The sequence below is a fragment of the Cydia strobilella genome, chromosome 6 (genome assembly GCF_947568885.1).
Source record: "Cydia strobilella chromosome 6, ilCydStro3.1, whole genome shotgun sequence".
Classification (NCBI taxonomy): Eukaryota; Metazoa; Arthropoda; class Insecta; order Lepidoptera; family Tortricidae; genus Cydia; species Cydia strobilella.
The window spans coordinates 8,857,388-8,883,596 of record NC_086046.1 but is presented as its reverse complement, the minus strand read 5'-3'; the positions used below and the strand labels follow the sequence as shown (position 1 = coordinate 8,883,596).

Below are 26,209 nucleotides of genomic sequence, written 5' to 3'. Positions count from 1 at the left end.
CTGTGTCTCACGGAAGTTTTGTTATTAAAACCACCCTATAACCCTTTATAGGGCGCAATCTATATTGTAAGACAAAAAAAATGACCACCCTAAAACATCATACATATTTTTGTCTTATGCAGAATTTTTAGGACTATGAAGAGGCAATGAGACTTGAATACCCAGTGGATTTTTTAAAATATGATCCTTAAAGGATCGCACAAAAAGGTCTTGAAAATAAAACTATTCATAGATTAAAACTTTACGACTATAATATAAAATACTTGTATCAACTGAACATAATCCTAGGGAATCTACAGCAATATTTACATCAAAAATTATGAACCGATCAGCCTATTGAGCGAGTAACGAACATTATCACCAATTCACCATGTATATTAATAATTATATACTATATCTTTAACAAACTCCATCTCGTTAGTCGCCCAAATAGATCTCAGGAAATATGCGGTCAAACCGCCAACTAGTGAATCTAGTACGACAATTTCATTGCTCAACAGTCCTATCATTTGTGATAGAGGACGATAGACGATCACTAACGCTGGTCGAATATACACTGAGACGGTCACTGATCAATACAACTGTACTTTAATGGTACGCAGTAAATACCTATACCGTCATTAGGGAATGGAAACCGGTTTTAATTTGTATGAAATTTCGGTTAATAACCGGTTATTAACTAGTTTTCCAATACAATTAAAAACCGGTTTTCCATTCCCTAACCGTCATTTAGACATCTAGATGGAAAAGGTTCAGATTTGCTTTGCGGAAATGAATACAGGATCTATTACTAACCTTTGCATTATTTTGATTTGATAAGTTAAAGGGGCCTCGTTAAAATTCGCATTGCAGCATCTATTATAATCCACGTAACATTGGATTAAAATAAATAGACGAATCAATAAATTATATTTATAACCAACCGCATGTTTTTGCGTCAATTTTCTCACGATACAACTGCAAGATTGACGAGATTCTCACGTTACAATCGTCACTACAATGACACGAGTTTCTGTAAGTTCAAGTCTGAGGTTTATACGGGTATTTCTTATATTTAAGTTGTTTTGTTTTAACTGCCAGGCTAGCACATGATTGGCGCGAGAGTATCTCGCCGCGACATAGACTACCCGTCCTCCTTTAATTCATACACTTAATAAAAGACGGGTAGTCTATCTCGCGGCGAGATACTGTCGCGTCAATCATGTGCTCGGCCTACTGGAGGCTTTAGGGCTCATCTTCTCGAGCGGTTATTTCATCCCAGCGCATATTGTGCTGTCATTTTCAGCTAGGCGAAAAAAACAAACAGCAAATGCTAAAGGGAGGATACAGCGCCTTCGCATTAGGCGGTATAGGCGCGGGGTTGAGCAAGATTACAGACTTTCGCGGTTTTACTGATACAGCGCGACTAAATCACCTATTGAAAAAGAGCTGGAAGGACGTCATCAGTCATCACGTTTATGGGTTTGATGGTGTGGTTCCATTCCAGCCATGTCTTCAGTTACAAATCGCATAAGTCGCCAGCGGCATCGCATCGCGTCGACTGAACCTAATTTCATAAATCTTCTCGTCGTAAGTGCGGAGACAATCCTCGAATACTACCGACTCGATATCGGATCGCCGATAACCTCATTTTGGTGGGCCGATATCGACCCCGGAGTTGAGAATGCGAACCGGTAATTGTATAGAAATTACTAGTAAACCGGTGTCTCTCGTACTAAATATTTACCGATCGCGTTCCCTACCGCGTAGTATCGGAGGGGAGGGGAGAGGAGAGGTATCGTTCTGTTGACGGCACACTATCGGGAGGCTTGTTCAGTGGTCCCGGTCCCGGTCCCGGTCCCGGGCGTGAAGCCCCTCGCGCAGGCGGGGTCGGGCGCCGGGTCGGGCTCGGGCGGCGGCTCGACGCCGGGCTCCGCGCTGGGCAGCGGCGACGGCAGCGTGGCGTACACCGTGGGCCGCGGCGGCTGGTACGAGGGCGCGTACGCGTCGCTGCGCGGGTTGTAGAAGGGCGAGTCGTCGGCCGAGCAGTCGAGGTTGGGCGAGAAGGGCGTGGCGGCGCCCACGGAGGGCGCGTCGTCGCTGGGCCGGTACGCGGGCGCCACCGCCGCCGGCGCGTACACCGTGCGCCGCGCCGGCGCCGCCTCCGGCCGGTGCGCAGACGACGGCGCGTACGCGTCCGACCAGCGCGCCTGCAATACAAATGATACATTACACATTTCCTACTGCTACCTGCGCCCGGCACAACTGAACCTTCAGACGTCATCCAGCAATAACACTAGTGAAGACCAAAAAAACTAACTTGAACCTCTCCTCCTTCTCCTTCTCCGAGCCGGCTGGTCACCGTGGAGGAGTACGACAACGACCCCCCAACTGAGAAGCATGTAGTAAATAAAAAGTGTTACGCGATGGGACATACTTGGACTGTGAAACCGAGAAAACACAGAGAGAGACAAGTGGAAAACACTAGGGGAGGCCTACGCCAAAGATGCGACTTCCATAATGAACTAGTCCCAGAAATAATAAGATTTAAATACTTTTTCTCAAAAATGGACGGCAAAGTCGAAGTTGCCGGTTAAAAAGTAGGTCGCGAAGTGCGTTGTTTATGGTCAGTCAAAAAATTCAAAAGTTAAAAACATTACAGTCTCGATTTCGGGACTGCAATGTTGCATACAAATTCCATTATTTGTCGAGTTCCAAACTTTTTAAAAGTTGAAGTGGCCATATAAAATGAAGGCATAGGCAGGCCTCCTTCACTCGCTCAAGGCCACGCGCTATATGCCTACCGCTCGGCGTATCGTCGACGATACAACCGACAGAGGGCCGCCGAACGCCCGCCTGAGCGCTCGCACCGCACGTTTCCCGCGCCTACGCTTCGAAATGCCGAAACCACGTAATTATTGTGCAGTAGATGGGTGTAAAAGTCAAAAAACAAAGGAAAATTTGTCGTTTTTTTCATTTCCGAGAGACGAAGAAAGGTGAGTAGTATTTTAAATCTATCTTTATGAATTTTGTCATCATTTATTTATTTGAACATAAGTAGGTAAATCGTAAGTTAAGGAGTTTTTTGAGTCGGGTATTATAAGTGTTGTTTTTAAATATTTGATTGACTAATAAAAAATATGGTTGATTCGCAACATTCGTTTTATTACAATAATAACATAAGTAACAGTACAACCCTAGCGCATTCTTACGATGACGCGTTGGCACGTGACTCGCACGGCGAGCAAGGCAGTCTCGAATCTTTGTGCGCGTACTTATGGTACATTTCTTCTCGTCCTGAGCAGCAGGTATTATTATTAAGATTTTGTAGGCTATTATAGAGTAGGTATTTTCGCTTTTGAATGGGAATGATGTATCTGTTACGTAGTAACTATTTATTAATCTGTGGCATAGGTCCATTAAACAGCCAAACAGATGATCAGTACTTATTATTATAATGTTGGCACCGCGACTATTTAGGTGTCTCAAATAGATTGGCGTATTTTCAGCAGAAAAATACACTTCCATTTTTAATTTAAAAAATAAAACGGCGGCAAAGCAAATCTTTTTAGTTTTTTCTGTGAAAATATATACATAAGAACGTTGCTTCTGTAAAATATTTCTATTATATTTGCATTTATTGCGCCATTTTTGAGAAAAGCACTATATATGACTCGGCTGGAAGGCTACTTGCTGGCTTCGGATTCAATTAAACGGACTCCCAAGGTCGTCCGTTTAAAACGAATCCTCAGCCAGCAAGTAGCTACTTCCGAGCCTCGACAATAATGAACTATTTATAACATTGAAATTGTAATATCCTATCGTATTAAAGTATAAGTATTAATTGTTAATTATCATGTATTAAAATGGAATGCTAGAAAAAAAATGTTATGGTACAGTAATGATAAATTAATGTAACTGAGAATGAATCGAAAAGTGATTATGAAAACGAATTGACATGCTGTTATAAAATACAATGTAACTTTCATGGAAACAAATTATGTACATACATAATATTATATTAAGCGATAAGACCGCCTGTTGTTACCTAATGTAATGTGTGTTCTTTTTCTGTATTCTTTTTTCATTATGTGGTGCACAATAAAGAATATATTATTATTATTATATTTATTATATTGTAAAGAGATCATGCATGTAAATGATACTGTAACATTATCATTTACATACTAAACTAATTATGGTTTATGGAAGAATAAAAGGCTTTTTTTATTTTTTTTATTTATTATTACACATTTCCTAGATCAGTTTATAACCGGTAATCTCTCGGAGCACCGGAAATGTTTCGTCAATTCATAAATATAAACCGCGGCCCGGAACCACATTTCCATGGCCGATAGCATCCCAAGCGAAAACTACTAGTAACTAGTAGTGATTAAGGACGATGTAGATAATAAACCCTCGTGAACGTCAGCTGCCGCTCCGTTGGTGGGTTGAGGAACGGCAGCTACCCAAACGTAGAAAATAATTGCCATCGCACTTTGATTGAAACTTTGTCAGATGATAGTTTAATTAAATTAGCAAAGTTTTATTAATTGACGAGACTGACATGACAGGTTAGACTAGTTTGAAAAGACAAATGGCAGTCGTCTTCCTAAAACTCGCCCCCATACTCCTTTGGAATGGAATGCATCGGGAAAAGCGTTAACGTAAAGATAATTGGATTAAATAGCAGATAGGCGACAGTGACGTACCTTGCTGGGCGTGAAGTCGCCCTTGATATAGAGCTGTATGGGACGGCGGAAGCCCTTGCTGGCGTGCTGCGGCACGCCGAGCACGGCGTACTTGCTGAAGCCGACCTCGGGCGACAGCAGGTACTCGCGGAACTTCTGCGGCGTCATCTCGATCGCGTTGAAGTTCTCGTAGATGGTTTGCTGGTGACAAATTTTATTATTAGTTTTGTTAAGTCGTAAGAATGAAAATATGCTTCGTCTGGGACAAAGGGATGGATAGTTGAATGAAAATCAAATTACATATGTAACTTACTTTTACGATTTGCATTTGAAATCACCTTTTGCAAGCATTAATTTGCTCGAGTTATAAAAATGTACAGGGCAAGAACACACAACTGACAACTGACAACTGTTATTTCTAAAAATTGAAATAGTTTTTCCTGTTCCAAATAGAGGTGTTTATTTAACAAAAAAAGAACACAGTCATGTCATTCTGAAAAATAAATGAATATGCATACAGCATAAATATCTCGGCAACTATGTGGCCTAAAAAATCTTAGAAGCCCTATTTCGATTAGTGTTGCTGTTGCATAATTAAGTCGTACAAAATTACATTTGTTTAACATTTTATGAGGATTTTTTAAATAAACTCGCCTTTTTTATAATAATTGCTTAGACCTATAAATCAAAAGGAAGTAGGTAAGTGATGTTATCTACAACGTTAAGAGGAAAGAGGAGAGAGGTGGAAAAAATTAATAGGCCCTGGAGGGAAAGTACCTTAAAACCTTAAGTTAGCTCATTTTACTTAACGAAACATTGTTTTATTTTTAAAAAGAAACAAAATTATTAAATATATGTATGTTTATTTATATATATATTAAATTTGTATATATGTAGGTATATTATTATTTTCTTTATGGATATTTGTGTAAATATAGTATCATAGTAGTCTGACTTGAATCTTTTTCATATTTACTCTTTACAATCCTACACCAAACTAACTGTCTCTGTTTAGCCCAATGGTTGACTGGTAGAGAATGCCTCAAGGCGTTAAGTCCGCCATTTGTACTCTTTTTTGTAAATTTGTGCAATAAAGTTTAAATAAATAAATAAATAAAAAACTGCATTCAAAGATTATTTTTAAATTCGCTTGTCTTGCCCGGGAATCAAACCAACTTAAAGTTTAAAAAATACTTAATATCCGATTTTATGGATATTTTGTACGATAGGCGTGAGTAAGACCTAATGCTTTTTGTTGAAATTTTAACATTAACATGAACTGTATCGACTAGTCGAATAAAGTAGTGTTACTTTCTTTTTTGTCGGTTCGATTCCCGGGCGAATTAAAAAAAAAACTTTTAATGTAGTTGGGTGAATCAACTATTTCTTGTTGTTATTGTGTCCCGTCAGCCAGGGGACAATATTCGCAAAGTTTGTTATACGGAATGTTGTATAAAGATCCACAAACGTGCTTATTAGTTGGTAGCTCAGTGGAAAGGCCTTATATCTACCCCAAAAATTCATGTTTTAATTACCATAAAATCGGGGTGACCCAGGGAATCGGGGTGAAGAGTGACCCAGGAAAATGTAACCATGGCAACGAGTGTCAAGAAAAAGTTGATTCACCCAGTTATGTTTCTTCTTCTTCCTGGCCATTATTATTCCCATCTCTAGTTGGGGTCGGCCCTCCTTGTACCATTACGCCACTTTATGCGGTCTGCTGTCATACTTTTATCTATGCCTGCTGCCTCCACTATGCCTGCTGCCTCCTCTTATGTTTATTTAAAAAAATAAAAGAATGTTTCCTTTGAGTAAAATGAGCTAACTTAAGGTTTTAAGGCACTTTCCCTCCAGGGCCCATAATTTTTTTCCACCCTGTATATTCTATTAAAATGGCAGTCGAACTCACCGTTAAACGCTTCTTCCTCTTATAACTCGGCCAGTTCTGCGCTTCGACGACGAGTTTCCCGCCGGGGCGCAGGTCGGCGAACATGCGGCGGAAGGCGCGCTTGAGCCCCGCGTCGCCCCAGTTCAGGTGCAGCCACTTGGTGGTGGACAGGCACAGGATCAGGTCGAACTGCGGGCTCTCCGACCCTAGCGGTGCGTCTTCGCGCGGGACGTAGTTGCCCTGGAAAATGTCACCTCTCATAAATGTCTACACTTCAATTTCGAATTTATGAAACATTAAAGGAATTTTAAGATAGTATTTTATACAATCGTGATATAATGAAGCTTTCCAGTCGAGTACCGTGTTAAGAGGCCGGTGTCGATTTTGAAGCAAAAATGTAAAATTTATAGATTTAGTCGTTCAAATCATACACGTTTTGTTACGCAATATCTAAGTAACAAGTATTGGTTTCTATTAGCACGTCTTCTCATCTTGCCTTTTAATACCTCACCTCACCTCATGTTCGCGAGCGTGCGTCTCCGGTAATATATGAAGAAAAGAGGCAGTTTTTAAAAATTAATCAAAACATTATGGTGGTAAATTAAACAAATTGATGTATGAGAACAGTTTCAGCAAATGTTTAAGTATCAAAATTACGTTGAAATTAAGTCGATTTTCAGAGAAATTGTCACTTGTTTTGAAGTATTTTCTGGAGAAAATTGAATTCGTTTAACTTTCATTTATTTCCTCGAACTCTAAGTCATATAACAAAAATATAATCTGATAAAGGTCAAGTACAGAATATGTGTAATACAAATTTACCATTTTTAGCAGTCCAAACTTTACGAAATTTACAAATAAGAGCGACAAAATCAGTGCTTTACGCGCGTTTACCTAAACGTCCATCAGAAAAAAAACATTACTAATTTAGCGAGTCTGTTTTCAAAAAAATGATGTGATAAAAGGCAAGATAAGAAATAACAAGTACTGGTTTCTATTAGCACGTCTAATAGAAACCAGTACTTGTTATTTCAATTAGGTAACAAAAGGTGTACAATTTCACCGACTAAATCTATCAATTTTACATTTTTGCGACTAAAATCGACTCCATCCTCTTAATGCCACGAAGCTTGCGGAGTGGCCTTAGTGGGTACGAGTTGAAAAGCTTGATTATATCACTATTGTAAAAAATACTATATATACCAAACATGGGGTATAATTCCCACAGTATTGACGATTTTATAGTTACTTTCAGTTCTTTAAAATATGCCACAAAAACTGTTTCTAATAAACTGTGGGCATTTTGCTTAGTTTTTCAAATAATAAAATTGACATGAGCAACCATATATTTCGCCTTTGACTTGGCGGCATCAAAAGCAATTATTTAAAGTTAATTCTGCTTACGCTGTCAACTCCAACTCCTACGATTATAATTAATATTAATTTCATTATTTCGTCGGAACTCACATTTAATAACAAAATAAACAACGCACAATAAATCCAATGAAACAGAATTACAGAATGAAATATTTCAACTTTGCCTCCATAACAATTTAAAAAAATACCTACGAGTGTTTGAATAGAAACTTTTAACATTTATATTTTGTCAAGGGACTGTCTCATTTCGGGCGTAGACGGAGAGAGTCATACTGTCTTTGTCTTGCACTGGTGCTGGCGCCCAGAAGAAGGGGATGAGTGTAGTCTTTTTTTGTTCTTATTTACTGACAAGATTTGCTTGACCAACTATAGATGAAAAATTATATTTTAAATGTTTATATGTGTTAAATTAGTAATTTAAAATTATTGAATTTTGCTAAAATAATAATATCTTATTTATTATGTCCATGTCGATTTTATATAAATAAAACTGTAAAATATAGCAAACATCGTTTATTGTTTTTTTTTTTATAGTAGTGGCAGAATGTCATTACGAACCATAAAGCAAATGCTTATAGTTTTTTTTAAATGTCTGAATGCCATGATGCTGTGTCACGAAAGTCTGTAAAATGAATTAAAAAACCGGCCAAGTGCAGGTCGGACTCGCGTTCCGTACATTACACAGTTTAAACAATGTATTTTTTATGTGAAACGTGAGTGAAATGTCTTTAAAAAACCCGTAGGGGTCGGATCAAAAACTAAGTAATTAAGTCCGACTCACGCTTGACTGCACATTTCTAATAGGTTTTCCTGTGATCTATAGGTAAAGATCTATTTTGAGTATTTTTTTCAAAATTTTTGACCCGGTAGTCTCGGAGATAAAGGGGGCCGAATGGTCATTTCTTGCCTATTTTCTTGAATAACTTCTAAACTGTTTATCCTAAAATTATAAAAAATATATATTTGAGATTCTCATAATGAGCTCTTTCATTTGGTATGTAACACGATATAGTTTGAAAAACTTTATTTTTTAATTTTCTCATTTTCCCCCCAAAAGTGGCCCACATGTTTAAAATTTATTTGTTTACGTTACATGTCCGTCTTTGGGTCACAAACTTACATTATGTATACCAAATTTCAACTTAATTGGTCCAGTAGTTTCGGAGAAAATAAGCTGTGACAGACGAGAGACAGACAGACAGACGCACGAGTGATCCTATAAGGGTTCCGTTTTTTTCTTTCGAGGTACGGAACCCTAAAAACCGGCCAAGTGCGAGTCGGACTAGCGTTCCAAGGGTTCCGTACATTGAGAAAATAGGCTGTGACAGACGGACAGACACAGACACAGACGCACGAGTGATCCTATAACGGTTCCGTTTTTTCCTTTTGAGATACGGAACCCTAAAAAAGAGCACTTTGCCGGCCTAGGCCTTCCATTTTGTATGAAATTTCATTAAAGACCTCTGGTATAGCCACGCCTGAAACGTGATACTTCGCAGGAACATAATATCAATATTTCATTGCATGTTTGAGAAAAAGCTTTTTGCTAATCTACATCAATTCCTAATCTCCATCAAATATTGTGAATAAAAAGTGTGAAATTAATATTGGATTGCTCTAGCAACCACATTAAATTTTTTATCACCACCCCCCAAAGTTTAGGATAAAATTAACACTGCAAACCGAGACTCTAGAGACAAATGTGTGGTACTTGTACATAATAATTAAAATTAATTATGTGGTAGCAGTAAGAGTAGAAGGTCAGTGAAAAATTAAATAAGACCCAGTGCAATTTTTGCCCTCTTGAATTTGCAACTTTGTATTCTTCATATATGGAACGTGCATGAACTGTAGGAACCCCCTGTTTATTGACACGAATTTTAAATGTTAAGTTTAAGCTTCTAATGTAGCCAAGATGGCAGAACATACAATTCATAAAAAAACGTACGTGAACTATAGAGAGCAGCCCTTGCTTCGGCGTGAAGTGTTAATGTAAAGTTTATGTTTCCGATTCAGGTCACAAGATGGCAGACCCTCCAACACGCACGGTCCCTATCTGTGTCAAAACACTCAAAACTCGAATTTGTACTTGTAGGAAAAACATAACTCACCTGTTTAAAGGTAACATTATGCGGAAAGACCGGCGGCGTCGGCTCCAAGGGGGCGCTACAGAGCGGCCCATAGAGCATCGACATAGACATCGGGAAGTAGCACCGCTGTTCCTGCTTCCCCGCCTTCCGGTTCTTACGCGGCTTCTTCACTTTCCTCATTTCCTTCTTTCCTTCCTTCTTATCTTCTCCAGTTTTGTCGTCAGCTGGTTTTGGTGCTGATGTGCTACAATCTGTACATTTCTCTTCGGTACATTTGTCACAATCCTTTTTATCGTCGTCCATTTCCGTTTTCTTATCGTCTTCCGTCTTTGGTTCCGTAGGAACGGGTACGAATGATTTTAGATTTTTTCTCGCTCGACCTGAAAGCAAAGTCGAACGCCTTAACGCTGTCTAGGAACCAACTGCGCAACTTGGTAAGGGTGCTTACCGGGCACTACGGCCTAAATAAGCACATGCACACCATGGGGAAACGTGTCATGGGGCGGTGCAGACTCTGTATGGAGGCTGAGGAGACGCCCCTGCACATCCTCACAGAGTGCCCTTGTCTACTCGTAATGCGTACTCGTGACCTAATCCTGGGCGTACATATATTGCGCCCGGGGGAGTTAAAGTCTCTCAAGATCAAAAAGATCCTGCAGCTGTTTGAAGTTGCAGGTTTGGATCGAGAGTTGTATAGTAGGTGGCGATCACAATAGATCAGGGATGGTCGCAGTGATACATAGGCTTTGGAGCCTTATATAGCCCCTAACACAAAGAAGAAGAAGAAAGCAAAGTAGAAAATACGTAAATATATTAATATTATTAATGCATAATTATATGAGTAAAAGTAATTCTAACCCATAGTTACACACTTTGGGGTTACACAGTGTTATTTAGGGGTATTTTAAAATTGTCTGCTAATAAAAAGGTTATAGGATCTTTGAGCCGAATGGGCAAGGTATTTAAGTAGGTGCTTTAATAAGGTCGCGTAATGCATACGTAAATGAAATAATTTGTATACTGTAAGTACCTATTCTATATTTGTATGCAATTTAGAAAGTTAATAATTCAGAAAATACTTTGCAATTGCTACTTGGGGACATAAAATAACCGTGTTACAGTTTAGTCGATCATTACACCCGCAACTTTATTGCCAGCAAGGGTCCATTGCATAACAAGCTGCAATGCAAGCGGAAGTCTCTTTTCAACCACTTTTATCAGAAAGAGATCCGTGTGGGCGCTACAGTGATGGACACGCGTCCGACGTTACAACACTCATTCTACGCAGATTAAGTCCTGGGCAGGAGCTGGTTTAAGACTAGGTATAAAATGTATAATTAAAATAATGATCCATTTACCAATAAGTACTGGATCAATGTCGATCCCGAGGACGGAGCGGGCGCCCAGCGTGCGCGCGACGGCGATGGACACGTGTCCGACATTGCAGCCGATGTCCAACACATCCTTGTTCTGGAATAGGTGGCGGTGCATTTCGAACACTTGCAGGCGGACATCCATCATTGCGTTCAGGTTACGATAACCGTAGTACCTGCAATGTTGATAAAGAAAATTATAAAATAAACTAATTAAGATTTGCAGTGGATCTTGAAATCAGGGGTCGGAAACCGGTATTTGCTCCATACAAAAATACCGGTATTATTACGTTCTTTTTCGTTCTTTTGTTTATAATTTCACTTTTAATGGGACGTTTTAATAATGCAAAATTGTTTCCTAAATACATGATTCAGTCCTCCGTAATGAGCATAAAAAAATTCAAAATATTGGGCTATTTCGGGGTTTTTAAAAAATACCGGTTCCAAGCCCTGCTTGATATTATATTCTGAGATTATATTCTTGAAATTTTTTTTTTTTTTTGTTTATTGAGAATGGTATTTACTTTTTGTTTATAGGACCATAATTTTTTTAGTAAAATGTAACTTGAAAACAATTTGCAAAGCACATCTTTTCAATAAATTTTATTGATTGTCAAATAGGTTTAAACTTGTACAATCAATGAGTTATTTTTTCAGTTTCACTGCTCATCGGACTCACTCTTGACAACTTTGTGTTAAGCAAGTTACCACTCAATTAGTGATAATTATGATTGTTAGAGTTGTTAATAGTCTTACAACAAAAGTAGGCCAACTGAATGCAAATGGTAAGTGTATAAATATTAAGTTACCTGTCATAGTTTCCATACTGGTATTTTGTATTTTTTGGGTGAAATGTAGGCAGCTTATGTTCTCCTTCAGCCTTACTCTGTTTGTGTGGCGAGATGGGGCGCTCGGGCGGCGCCGGCCGCTGGTGCGGCCTGGCGCGCTTCCATGTCCCTGGCTGTGGTACCACAGGACTGACTATTTTGTCCAAGGAATCCATGCGGCGCAACTTTTTGGCATCCTTGCCCTTCTGAGAATTGTCACTCTCACTGCAAGACCTCTTTCTTACTTTGGAAGCTACTGTTGATATAGATTTTGATGCTGACGTAGATGGTTCAGGCGGAAGAGGCTCCTTGATACCATCTGCTGTCACTTCCGCAACCTTTTCAACTACTTGAGCATTATCTGAGCATTCAGTAGTTCTCCGCCGCAAACGGGGCTTCTTACGTGGCTTGCGCCGTTGCATTTCAAGACGTTTCTCATACTCTTCATTGTCCAATGGTTCCAAAAGATTCAAAGGATCTCTAATATTAGGCGGAATAATGACATCTATTTTAGCCTTGTGTCGAGGCGGTGTGGGCAGAGGAGAAGATTCTGGAGTAACTGCATTCATTGCCCTGTTAATGTCTTCATCTTGCAAACTATTCAGATTCAAGGGATCTGATATATTACCTCCTAAAAGGAATTTTGTGGGTGGAATGAACGCGTCCTTACGAGGTCTTTTGTATGGAAGAAAGAACTTTGATATGGAAGGAAAACTTTGTGCTCTTTTCCTGCCTTGCTTGAACTTAGTGCTCGCGTAGTGGACTCTGCGCACCGTGCTTCGGTCGGAGTTATCTTTCGAAGGCAAGTAGCCCTTCTTTCCATGACGAAACTTTTTCTTACCCTTCTTACCGGCACCAGCAGCAATATCTCCATCTTTCGAAGTGTTCGAGTCACACACTGACTGATTCGCAGAAATATTTACGGAAGAATCCGTAGCCGTAGCCACTTCACTGTCCGATATTTCACCAACTGCTTCATTTTCTGCACTCTTTACTTCACAATTGCTTTCAGAAGCAATAACTTCTTCTTTGGGACTACCCATCTCACGTTAACAATGCACAATATTCTTACATGTTACATTAGAAATATTTCAAACTTGAATTTACCGCCATTGGAGGACTGCAGAATGTGCAAGAGCCCTTCCATCCGTCACTGTTAATAAACAGGTTAACAACGCCGTTTGTTATTGTTAAAAGAAACCGATTTTGCAATTAATAACTTCTTACACTTGTAACAAGAGATTCATAGAAGTATATCACAAATTAAAACTCACTACTAACAAATATATCAATAAAACAGCACACTATCCAAATAGTTCGCACCACACGCAAAGCAGCAAAAATGGCTATTTATTCACGAGTTAAATTGTTTTCGATAACCACGGTGTAGCGACCCCTACTCGAGATCCGGGTACGTCATTGGTCAGTTTGTAATATATCAAATACAACGAGCCAATGGTAGCACACCATTTTAATTTTTTGCCAAACGGGAGCGCAGTATACTTGTCACAATGTTGCTAGCGCTAATATAAGTCTTTTATTGCGGCGACTTATTGCAAAAAAATATTGCAAGAAAAGTATCAGTAGAAAATAATGGATAAGATAGTTGGTCAAAAATAAGAACAAAAACTATACTCATCCTTTTCTTTTGGGTAATAGTACTAGTGTAAGACGAAGATAGTATGATTTTCTCTGTCTATGTTTGAAATGAGACAGTCCTTTGACAATCTATGATAATATTCACGGACTTGCATTTCAAATTATCGGCTTCACAATATTGTTCGATATAACATACTTATTGGCTGCAAACGTTAGCACCTTAATGACAAGATTCTAATTCAATTCCTGTATAGGACTTAATATGTTGGGTTATTACAGAGTTGATGATGAAAACTATCTATACCTGTACCAATATTTTAACTTTATTCATTTGCTACAAACATAATAACAACCAATTTACAATAAATATTCCGAGACGTCTTTACTATAACTTGTCCGTACTCGAACTGGCCACTTGTCACTGCATATTTTATAACAATTCTAAATGGCGGGAACCAGTGACAAGTAGGTAAGTAATATTAAATATAATAATAGTCAAAAACTACATATATTTTTTCCACGTCTACGAATATCAACGCCTCTTAGAAAAACAGGATCATATAAGGAGATTTTTCGCCTTCTAGATCAGGGAACCGCCTGAAATAAAACTATGAAAACGATACGGAAAAAGTAAGTCAATTGATACCTTTTTATAAGCTAATCATAAATAAAAGTAAGAATAAATATAAGCTATTAATAAATAATGATCATTACAATTAGATCCATACGACCGTCGGACACATGCGATCGGACCCGATGTCGGGCCCGATGACTCTTGTGGGTCCTCCACACTCATGCGCGATTTGCGCGAATCACGGCGCGGAGCCGCGTAGTATGGAACGGGCTGGGTCGTTTTCTGTTTTACGAAATATCAGAATATCATTAACAATATTTAAAAATGTATAGTTTGGCCCAGGACTGGGCTGTCTCATTTCAAATATAGACAAAGAGAATCATACTGTCTTTGTCCGCTAGTACTAGCACCCAAAAGAAAGGGATGACATAGGGCTTGCATTCCGGAATATCGAAATTCAGGTATCTTGGACAAATTTTATGATATTACAATTATTCCGGAATTGAGACAACAGAATATCGAAAATTCCGGAATAGGATTTTAGTACTTTTATTAGATTTTATGATTTTAATATGTTTACTGCTGAAGATTTTCAGGAAACTACACTATGCTCGTGTTATTAACCGTCACTGATAAAATTCTGAAAGCTTGCAGCATGCATTAACATGCCTCGTTAACGTAACCATCGATTTTTTCATTTTTGATACTTGCTAAAGCAGCCATACATTTACTTGCCTAGAATCCTACCTACGCAAAACTTTTTTTTTAATTTTCGTCATGTAGTTTGTGCGGAAAGAGAAGAGGCGTGGAATATATGGGAACCACATTCTACGAAACTTCTCTTTCCGCACAAACTCTACACGGTCTGCTTTATAGATTTAAGGCATTATTAAATCCATACGATTGCCGAACACTTTCTACTGAGAGGGACAGAGAAAATAAACTTTCTTTTTTAAATGTAGTTGGTCAAACCAAATTGTTAATATATATGAACAAAAAAAAACTACTCATCCTTTTCTATTGGGTGCTAGTACTAGTGTAAAATAAAGATAGTATGATTATCTCTGTCTATGCTTGAAATGAGACAGTCCTTTGACAAACTATAAGTACCTATAATCATAACCCTGACCGAAAACAAGCAAAATTTTGAAAAATATTATAAAGAAAAATATAGTTGGTCAAACCAAATTGTCAGTAAATAAAAACAAAAAAACTATACTCATCCTTTTCTTTTGGGTGCTTGTTCTAGTGTAAGACAAAGATAGTATGATTCTCTCTGTCTATGTTTGAAATGAGACAGTCCTTTGACAAACTATATATATAATACTTTGAAATCAGTTAGAAATGCCGACACCTGCTATAAAATACCCAATTCTTCTAATTACTCTGGCAACACTAATCTAGCGTCACTTTTAAATTTTGAAAATTAAACCGTTTACGACATCAGACAGAACTGAACAACAGTCGTTTTCTGTGTTAGTGCTTAGTGTAGTGGTTAAATATTTTAAATAAAACGATTACATGTGTTATTAATGTGAGTATTTGGTTAAAATGTTGTGTTTTACCTTAAATTATCTATAAATTATTATAATTACTGTATGTGTTGGTTGACATGTTCTCACAGATACATGTTGGGCATTTCTCAGCGATTATCTTTTCGGTGCAAACTGCTTCTTTCATTTATTACCTAGCTTTCTATGCTATTATCTATATTTAATAAATGATTTGGATGTACACATGTAGTTTAATACTTTCAACGATAGATCTCGCCCGTAGGAAGTAGGAACCTATTTTAAATATTTTATTTATAAAAAAATGTTCTTGGAGTGAGAAAAGACTATAATTTAAAGTTTCCCTTGATTTAGGTTTTATTTCTGAGAAAAAATAAGCAACAACAGTTAAATACTATAACAAAATATTGCTTGTACAACAGGTTCTAACAAGTTTCCCTCCTCTAGCTATTAGATTAGATTTAATTTATTATTTATTGTTCTTGTCTGGTTAGAGTTACATCCTAAAGCCGCATTCACATTTGTCTGTCATGTTGTGTTGTGACGGGTATTGGTTTCATACATGACCTTTTTGGTCTACAAATTAAGATTTAAAGTTTAATCTTTTTTTTAAATGGTGTGTTTAATATAAAATTTTATGTCCATTTCAGATGTCAAGAATACCTAAGTTACCAGTCCCAGCAAAAGAAAATAGACCTGGACTCATCAATAGACGTCCAATATCAAGGACAGTAAATGGCCTTAGTGCAGATGACAAAAATAATTTGCTATTAAATCACACCAAGCCAGCTGTGGAAACTGGCCCAACAACTTCCACCACTGGGGCACGATTCAAGAGGGCTGCTACAGGACCAGCATCTTCCACAAATGCAGCAAAAGTTGCTAAAGTTGAAAGAAAACCTCCAACAGTTGCCCCAAAGATCCCACCTTATGATTACAAAGCAAGGTTTAATGACTTGTTGGAGAAACACAAGGTGATCAAGAATGATTATAATGACTTAAAATACAAACATGAAGAGGTTGCTGATGACTACGAAAAAATTAAAGAATCTGTTGAAAGCAATACTAGAGAGAAGGACATGTTAAAGGATAAACTGCTGAATGCTTTAAATGACTTAAGAGAAAGGACAACTGAATTGGATAGTATTAAGCTTGACCATGAAATACAAAAACGCGAAAACGAAGAATTGGTACGCAAAACAAAAGTTTTGGCTGAAGTGACTTTTAATTTAAATAAGAAGACTTCAGAATTTGATACACTACAGGAAGAATTCAATGATCTGACCCGGCGTCATGATGCCCTCCAGGCGGAGGCCAAGGTATTGAGAGAGAAATCTGAAAAGCTTGCTACTCTATCTGAAGATTATGATAAACTTACTGTTGACTACAAAGAAGCAAAAAAGAAGATATCAACATATGAAGCTGATGTAGAGAAACTGCAGAACATTTTAGCTGGAATGTACCAGGGTCAAAGAGATCTGAGAAACGCTATTCAGGATCTTAAAGGTAACATAAGAGTATATTGCAGGGTACGACCACCATTAGAGTCGGAGACAAGCAAGCCATTGTTTAATCTCAATGTTGTGGATGCCTGTACTATAGAAGTTGAAAAGGTTGAGTTGAATGCGTTATCCCAATCAACAAGGAAGGGCAAATCTCAACACACCTTCAGCTTTGATGGTATATTTACACCACACTCAAATCAGGAGACAGTTTTTGAGGAAGTTTCTAACATGATCCAGTCAGCACTTGATGGATACAATGTGTGTATCTTTGCATATGGACAAACCGGCTCTGGAAAAACATACACAATGGAAGGAGGTTGTGGGATACACCAATATGGTATTATACCACGAGCATTCAATTTCATGTTCACATGTATGGAGGATCTAAAGAGAATGGGCTGGCAGTTAACCATAAAAGCATCCTTCCTGGAAATCTACAATGAAGTAATTTACGATCTGCTGAACTCCTGCAAAGACCAGGTAAGCCATGACATCAAGATGGTTAACTCCAAAGGGACTGACCTCTATGTCTCAAACTTAAAAGAAGAGGAAGTTAAGAGCTCCCATGATTTTATCAAGCTGATGATATATGCCCAACGTAACAGACAAACTGCCGCAACTCTCAACAACGAGCGAAGCTCTAGGTCTCATTCAGTTACGCAAATTAAGATTTCTGCTGTCAACGAAATACGGAAAGAGAAGTACACAAGCCAGTTAAACTTGGTGGACTTAGCCGGGTCTGAGAGCGGCAAGACCACTCAGAGAATGGACGAGACGAAGCACATCAACAGGTCTCTGTCAGAGCTGTCTAAAGTCATTCTGTCTCTACAGACCAACCAGGCCCATATCCCGTACAGAAATTCAAAGCTAACTCACCTGCTGATGCCGAGTCTTGGTGGCAATTCAAAAACCCTCATGTTGGTCAATATCAACCAATTCGATGAATGCTTTGGTGAGACTCTCAACTCTCTACGCTTCGCGACAAAGGTAAACAGCTGCCGAACAGTGAAAGCCAAAAAGAACCTAACAATGGTTGATACATAGTTTATATTATTGATTTTATCATATTGACATGTTTATTGTAATTCTTTAATTTTATTGCAGTTCAAGTTATTGGGTGATTTCAAAGGAAAGGATTTATAAGTACATACTGATTAAGTTTAAATAATTTATGTTAATAAATTTAATATATTTGATTTGAATAGTAAATTTAACCTCCATTACAGTTTTGTGATCTTCATACAAGACTGTATAAAAGGTAACACATTTCATAAAATCATTGGCACTATCTCTCTGTATTGACTTAAATCGTAATTTCGTATCATATAACTTAACATATTATTTTAAAACTTTCTTGAAAAGCGCCCATTAGTTGAATAAGAAACATATAAATTAGAGATGAGCCGAATATGGACTTTGCCGAATACAAATATTCGGCCGAATATTCGGTTCAGCTCATACCGAACCGAGTATTCGGTTGGGCTAAAACTGCCTAAAAAGGGTGAAAACAAGTTCATACAGGTTCGTGGTCTGCACTCATCACGTGTTTTTGATCCTTCCCCTTCCAACCGATTGGGAAATTTTTGTAAAAGAAACGGAACCATCTCATACCTGAGGGCCTACCGTGAACACCGAAGTTTGCAAATTGCATGCATTTTTCTCTGTCACCCTAAGTAATTGTGATATTCTCTATAAAAAGGGACCTTATTGTCGATGGCGCTTACGCCATTACAAACGATGCTCCGATACAAATACAATGCCGCGCGACGCTGTGCGGCGTAAGTGCCATCGACCATAAGGTCCCTTTTCGTAGAAAATGCCCCAATTACGCTATAATTGGAGTAAAACAGAAAGATGCCCGCAATTTGCGTACTTCGGTCTTCGTGGTAGGCCCTCTGATCGCGGAGTGCACCCACGCCAGTTAGCGAACGCCCTTAAAAAAATGTTTATTCGGTAAATATTCGGCATTGCGAACCGAACTATTCGGCCGAAGTCGAACATTGAAAAATATGCCGAATACCGAATATTCGGCCCATCTCTAATATAAATAGACCAAGTAGTTTATACATAAAGTTTTAACTTTTAATATTACTTTTATTGCTTTAGTTTTGTCTAAACACTTTACTGGTGAACATGAGTAATTATCTAATGGGGTTGGCAACTGTCAAAGGTTTGCATAGATGGCGCCGTCATAACTTGCCCCCTTTTCTATGAGATTTGGCTTAAAGGGCTGGCATCCAGGCCATAAAACACCATTAAAAAAACAAGAATTTGACACAATTCTAGGGATTGACAGGGCAAGCTATGCTGGCGCCATCTTCTAAATACTTCGACCGGCCAACCCCATTATGTCGTATCGTACTGTATCTGTAATGTTCTTTATTACTGTTAATATAACGTATTGATTAATTTTAGGTACTGTTGTTTTTTGTCTTGTTTTGTATTATCACTACACCTTATAAAACAAAGTCCCCCCCGCGTGTGTCGTGTCTGTTTGTATGTATGTATGTTCGCTGAACTCAAAAACCGGACAAGTGCGAGTCATACTCGCCCACCGAGGGTTCCGTACTTTTTAGTATTTGTTGTTGTAGCGGCAACAGAAATACTTAGGGCCAGTTGCACCAACCACAATTAACAGACTGATTAACGTCAAGTAGCAGAGAACTATGAAACTTTCCATACAATAAAATTTAGCGAACGGTAAAACGGTGACAGATGGTTTGGTGCAACCGACCCTTAATCTGTGAAAATTTCAACTGTAGCTATCACGGTTCATGAGATACAGCCTAGTGACAGACAGACGGATAGCAGAGTCTTAGTAATAGGGTCCCGTTTTTACCCTTTGGGTACGGAACCCTAAAAAAGAGGAGTGTGAAGTGTGAACTTGTATGTGTGTTTGTGTGTAAGCTTCTTGTGTAACGAAACTTTGCACATACAATGACATGAGGTTGCATGAGGTATATCTAGGTCTGAAATTAGTTTATATAGCTCCAGTTTATAAAACAAACGAAATAGAACAAAAACAAGTTTTGTATGAAAAACTATGGTATCTGAAGCTAAGTACATAAACTAATTACAGACATAGATATACCATATCCGTAAGTACAAAGTTTCAGAGCTATCTAGCTAGTCATTTTAAAATGAGAGCGGAACTACGTTTGTATGGAGGACCGAGCTTGCCGGAGACCCTTAAGATTGAATGGGTTTTTCATGAGGGGTAAGGCAAAGAATCATCCGTATGCTGAAGCATTACGAGCGACATTTCATCCTACTGAGAAAAAATCGTGCCCTTTGTTTGCTGAAGAAGATGGTGCTTTTGCTGCACCATGTTTCGTGGTAACTGAATTGTCAAATTTTGGCAACCAGGAGTCGTAGCACGGTACGCTTATCATCATGCATGTCACGTTCTAACAAGTATGTGAGTGCGAAAGTGACGAACTTAGTGATAGGGGAAACCATGCTGCGCGGGCAGAGTTATGTTACATAATAGATTGTATTAGATGAGTAAAGAAGAATAATACGTGTCCCCGTGTGTGACAGCAGAAATAGATGGCGCCGTATGTTACGTAGGTACTTTATACTCTTTTGGCTTTAATGAACTTAATTGTCAAACGTCGTACAGGGCCATCTAGCAGTCAAATTGGACACTAGTAATAATATAATTTACCGTATTACATGTGTAGTGTTTGAGACAAATTTGTTTTTTTTTTAAATTTAACAGCTAGTGTAGATGGCGCAATAGATTACGCGGTAAATACATAATATACATAACATATGGCGCCATCTATTTCTGCTGTCACACACGGGGACACGTATTATTCTTCTTTACTCATCTAATACAATCTATCTTGCAAGTGTTTAAAATTAAAGGCTTGTTTATTAGAGACAAACAAATAATAAAGATTGCTAATCTTTATAGGAAACCTTATTTCCACATCAACGTTCTAGATGGCGCTTATCGAAGTTTAGCTATGAAATGGTAATAGCCGCCAGTTTTTGTATTTATTAATTAATAGTCGGGGAGGCTCCCCGACTATTAATTAATAAATACGGGAGCCTAAGATGGGATTCTTGTAGTTACTCAAGCCGCGTCAGATTAAGATATGAGTGATCTTGCTACCCCGTGGAGTCTACCTTTAGCCATCTACGAGTACATCTCTTATCTGACGTTTATTTGTACGCATTTCCTTAATCTGACGGTTACAATGTGAAAATCGGGCGTCGAACTTGTGGTCGTCAGATTAAGGAAATGCGTACTAATAAGTGTCATATTCAGTTATAGAAAAATTATAGCATTAACTTGGCCCAAATCCACAATCTAACTTAACGATTTTTAAGGTTCCGTTCCCAAAATGTAAAAACGGGACCCTATTACTAAGACTCCGCTGTCCGTCCGTCCGTCTGTCACCAGGCTGTATTTCGTGAACCGTGATAGCTACACAGTTGAAATTTTAACAGATGATGTATTTCTGTTGCCGCTATAACAACAAATACTAAAAACAGAATAAAATCAATATTTAAGTGGGGCTCTCATACAACAAACGTGATTTTTTTGCCGTTTTTACGTAATGGTACGGAACCCTTCGTGCGCGAGTCCGACTCGCACTTGGCCGGTTTTTCTTCTTATCATCTAATCTTTCGATTCCCATAGGTCTCTACGACGCTCGAGTAACTAGTAGTTAACTAACTACACGTTTAGCATCGCTGGCTCCCCACCTAAGTATAAGTATTTGATCTGTTTTTGTTATTTACTTCTCTGATTATAGTCAAAAGGTTCCATTATAATTTCCGACTTCGTAGACATACTTACATACAATGTTGATCTACTCTCGTTACTCAAACTTACCATCGGATCTTTTAAATCATGCGTTGGTAGGTATTAGGTACTACCTAATTCTTCGCAAGATTAGTTCATTTTGTTAGGTATACCTACCTACGTATAAGGTAGACGTCCGAGTGCTTGTCAGTCGACACTGTCCCAGATACGATCATTTCATCAAAGATAGATATATTTTATCGTATTTTTATAAATATTTATTTTTAGTTTTAAAGTGTGTCGACAGATGGCAGTGAATTTACTGGGGTTACAAAATTTACTATGACAGTACCGCTCTAGATTTCATCTTTATACTTGTCATCGACATTAGCAATAGAGGTGAACAGCGGGGTGCGAACTATTGGACATTAGCATGTCGAGCACTAAAACGTTTACCTTATTAGATGTTCTCATGAATATGTCGGTTTAAATTGGGTAGTAGGGAGGTGTTTAGGTAGGTACTAAAACAACTGTTTAAAAGTTAAGCTTTTTTATATCAATACAAAAGGGGACTAGATCAAGTATAAATCGCCATTCTCTCATATTCACAAATAGCATATAATTTTGTGTGCTTCTCCTTGCGGCACCTCGGGCGCTTGGAACGCTGCACGCGGGCTCATGTGAGCGAGCGACTGTCGTCGCGAGGCGAGTCCAGGGTCCTCCCGCCGGCCGTTCAACGAGACACGTCGGGCTCCGCCGCCGCGTCGTCTCGCGCCGGCAAGTCGGCCGTCTCTATAATGTCTATCAGTCTATCCAATCCGTAAAGAAAGCCTTCCTCGTGGTTGCCTTGCTCCCAAGGCGCGCGGTGGGTCACTTCCGCGCCGTCAGGCACGCTCCTAGTCTTAGCGAAGTCGATCAACCAGGCTCCGGCGCGTTCCTCGTCGTAAATTATGAAAATGCTGCTCCCGACGATCTCATGTTTCTTGAAGAAATCTGAGCGTTCAAACAGCTCTCTGATTTCACGGAGGCGGGTAGCGATGGCACGGAGAGCGCGGTTGTTCTTGCCGAGGAAACGTGCCACGGTCGCCGCCACCTGGTTCGGCTCGCGCACGTTTTGTAGGTCCGTTAGGGGCGGTTCGCCCGGGAGCTTGACGGCTTCGATGCGGAAGCCCTGTTCAGCGGAGGACGAGCGCTGCTCGCGGAACTGCATGTAGCGCAGCTTGGTGACGGCCTGCGCCGCGTGTTCTGCCTCGGTGGGCGCGTCGGGGTCCAGGCGGACCATTTTCTCATAGAGATCGGCGCGGGCTCGGGCGTTGCTGACTTCATCCTCGAGGAAGGTGCGGGTTCCCATTTTGACGTCCATGACGTGGGGGTCGCGGAAGCCGTGAAGGAGATCCTGGAGCTCGATGAAGCTCTCGCCGCCGTACTCGAGCTCGCGGTAGTACCGAGGGATGGCGGAGCGCATGTGCGGGCAGGCGGCGAGCGCCTCGTAGGCGTCGCGCTCGGGGTTGTGGTGCGGGTGGTCGCCGGGTGAGCGGCGCTTCCACACCGTGCCGGGGCCCGCGGGCGCCAGCGACCCAGGGTGCCCCGCCAGCTGGAACCATTCCGAAGAACGGGACTTAAGCAACGCGTCTGATGCCGGGGCTGATAGCTCTAGCGCATTCTGTAAACAAGGAAATTAACCATTAGTTTAAAGTACTACAAAATGTACCTACCTAATATTATATTTCCTTTTTATAACTGTGATAAAAATGCGGGTACATAATATTCATTCATATTAATTTCTAATTAACGGTTAGCTAATTGTCTGCAAGTTATTATAATTTGGAATGTACATTAATAGAAAATGGATTGTTAATTAGAGTATAGAATATAGATACTTACAATAGCCAGAAACTTGAGGAGCTCCGATGGCTGTGCGGGGGCGGCAGAAGGCGCGGCGTCAGGTGAGGAGCGGCGCCAGCGCTTGAACAGCGCGCCGTCCTCCTTGCCACGCCAGCGGTCTTCATCCTTGCCAGGCACAGCGACCTGTGGACAACCAAACACACTCGGTCAAACAACTATCTAATATCACGTTTCACTGTAAGTATGTATCAATATTCTCGATTCGAGATATCACTTAATAAAATCCACACACAAATAGAAACGTACCGCAATAATTTTATTAGCGGCATAAAGAAGTCCACCAGGGCCGAGTCGGCTGAGCACCGACTGGCGGGAAACACTGTTCATCTTGCTAGAGACGGTCATGGCGCGAGTGCGTGCGGCGAAGGCGCGAGCGCGAGTGAGTGATAACAGAGGAGTATCAATACGCGGGCAGGGAGCGGCGTGAGCGAGCGAGTGCTGGCCTGCGAGTGATGCCGGTGGGAGGGTCTGCCCCGTATATATAGAGACCTCGGCTTTCTCGTGACGTCACGGCTCTACAGCCCGCGCTTCGTCTCTCGATTTTCCTGGCGCCTCGTATTTTTCACGAATGCCTAGTATACGATACGACAGATGCATTAATTGGCCCGCCGCCGCCACAAACACTCGGTAGCACCAAAGAGTTCATAAAAATAATACACGCGCATTAGGCGTTCTCCTTGCATTAAGCTCTATGTAAATATTGTAAATGTGTATTTGTATGTGAAAGTTGTGAGCATACAATGGTTTTGGCAATTTATCTTTTGTAATCTTGCAGAGTAAATAGGCACCTATACATATATGGCTAATTTTAAGAACGCTATCTTGTTTGAAAAAAAAAATGCTTGCATATTCAGCATATCTAAAATTAATAATAAAATACCACTGCTTTACTAATTTATTATATGGTAAGTACCAGCAAATGGCGTAATAAGAAGATGGCTAGAGTGAGACCAAGAAAAGTCTGCAACAATTTTGATAGCACACGCAGTGAGAGTGTTATTTATACGTCATAATTTCATAGAAGTTTGACATTTAAAATAACACTCTCACTGCGTGTGCTATCCAAATCGTTGCAGACTTTTCTTGGTCTCACTCTAGCCATCTTCTTATTACGCCATTTGCTGGTACTTACCATATAATAAATTAGTAAAGCAGTGGTATTTTATTTTTAATTTATCTCTATCCCATTAATGTAGATATTTAAGGCCCAGTAGGGCCTCTTCTCTCACTCTCATTGAGCGTAAGCGTGAGCGAGATGGATGTGCAGTGCGTGCTCGGGACCTTAAAAAAAATCATATTTTTTAGTATTTGTGCAACATTTATTATATTTTTTTAAAGTGCATTTTAGACCTACGTTCGTGATTTTTATCAGCATCGCTCGTCTCATTCGTTTTTCGTTTATTTCCTATTTCGTAGGTAGGTATCATTCTATATTCGTCACTCGTTCTTTACTCGTCTATTCATTTAATTTCTTTATTTGCGTTCAACATACTATACATTATATATACAGCAGTACATGAAACCCCTTGGGGTGTGGCAAAAGAAAATTAAATTAATATTTTCAAAACAGTCATGTCAATAATTATACCAGTAAAAAAAGTCAAAGTGAAATAGTGGAAATAGTACAAACAGAAAAAAACTTGTTAGCTCTTTGTCACTATTTTCCTTAACTTGTCTTTCTCTTAATAAGTCGTATTCGTTTGTTTGTCGTCATGGTCTTCTTTATGTTTCATTCGTCAATTGCCGGTTTCGTTTCGTTTCGTTATATCTCATGGATATTTTCGCCGAAAATAATTTGACAAGTTCCGTTCTGGACGCATTCGAAATTAGTCTCTTTTGTTATTGATCGCATTCTGATTCGACTAGTTTAGGTATTATTCACATTCGTTTATTCCACGCAAAATTCCATAACAGTCGAGTGTGCTCACAATGATCTGGGATATTCCCGAACATGGAATGAAATGCTCTAGAATACTCTTGACACAAGGTTTTTTTGTACATATTTCACGATCTATTCTGAACTTTTGTTTATTAAGTTAAGGTTCAAAATTCTAAAACAAAACAACTGCTTCTAGGTCTCGGGAGGCTAGAGGGCGAAACTTTCAGCCCTTATATCTTCAAATGCACACCCTTC

The 26,209-nt window shown here is 39.3% G+C and overlaps 3 protein-coding genes across 5 annotated transcripts in view; 1 reads left to right on the top strand and 2 right to left on the bottom strand.

Annotated features, from left to right (window-relative positions):
* Nucleotides 1-229: 229 nt before the first annotated feature.
* On the bottom strand, nt 230-13,583 carry LOC134742061 (7SK snRNA methylphosphate capping enzyme bin3-like). Its single transcript, XM_063674989.1, has 6 exons — nt 12,208-13,583; nt 11,384-11,574; nt 10,047-10,405; nt 6,580-6,798; nt 4,692-4,871; nt 230-2,189 (listed from the first exon to the last, which is right to left on the bottom strand). Exons 1-6 carry the CDS (start codon nt 13,266-13,268, stop codon nt 1,797-1,799), a joined length of 2,403 nt encoding a protein of 800 aa, XP_063531059.1. The 5' UTR covers nt 13,269-13,583; the 3' UTR covers nt 230-1,796.
* A 2,214-nt stretch (nt 13,584-15,797) lies between these two features.
* LOC134742373 (protein claret segregational) lies at nt 15,798-19,766 on the top strand. The gene is made up of 2 exons (XM_063675480.1): nt 15,798-15,932; nt 16,560-19,766. Exon 2 carries the CDS (start codon nt 16,560-16,562, stop codon nt 18,456-18,458), a length of 1,899 nt encoding a protein of 632 aa, XP_063531550.1. The 5' UTR covers nt 15,798-15,932; the 3' UTR covers nt 18,459-19,766.
* Nucleotides 19,767-22,703: 2,937 nt separating this feature from the next.
* LOC134742392 (inositol-trisphosphate 3-kinase homolog) overlaps nt 22,704-26,209 on the bottom strand; it is a 127,139-nt gene continuing 123,633 nt past the window's right edge. For 2 of the 3 annotated variants that reach the window (XM_063675514.1, XM_063675515.1), the window contains 2 exons: nt 24,055-24,198; nt 22,704-23,833 (listed from right to left, as the gene is read on the bottom strand). In XM_063675514.1, the coding sequence (XP_063531584.1) occupies nt 22,904-23,833; nt 24,055-24,198 (1,074 nt within the window). In that variant the 3' untranslated portion in view covers nt 22,704-22,903. Of the gene's footprint in view, nt 23,834-24,054; nt 24,199-24,321; nt 24,595-26,209 lie in introns of those variants that run through there. The other variant, XM_063675516.1, reaches the window with a different exon arrangement.

Excerpts from the sequence above, each read along its gene's own strand:
- LOC134742061 (XM_063674989.1), bottom strand. The coding sequence starts at position 13,268 with ATGGGTAGTCCCAAAGAAGAAGTTATTGCTTCTGAAAGCAATTGTGAA. Across the intron at positions 6,799-10,046 it reads ATAATGTTACCTTTAAACAG|GGCAACTACGTCCCGCGCGA; the intron begins GTGAGTTATGTT and ends GACATTTTCCAG. Across the intron at positions 2,190-4,691 it reads GCGACTTCACGCCCAGCAAG|GCGCGCTGGTCGGACGCGTA; the intron begins GTACGTCACTGT and ends TTTGTATTGCAG.
- LOC134742373 (XM_063675480.1), top strand. The coding sequence starts at position 16,560 with ATGTCAAGAATACCTAAGTTACCAGTCCCAGCAAAAGAAAATAGACCT.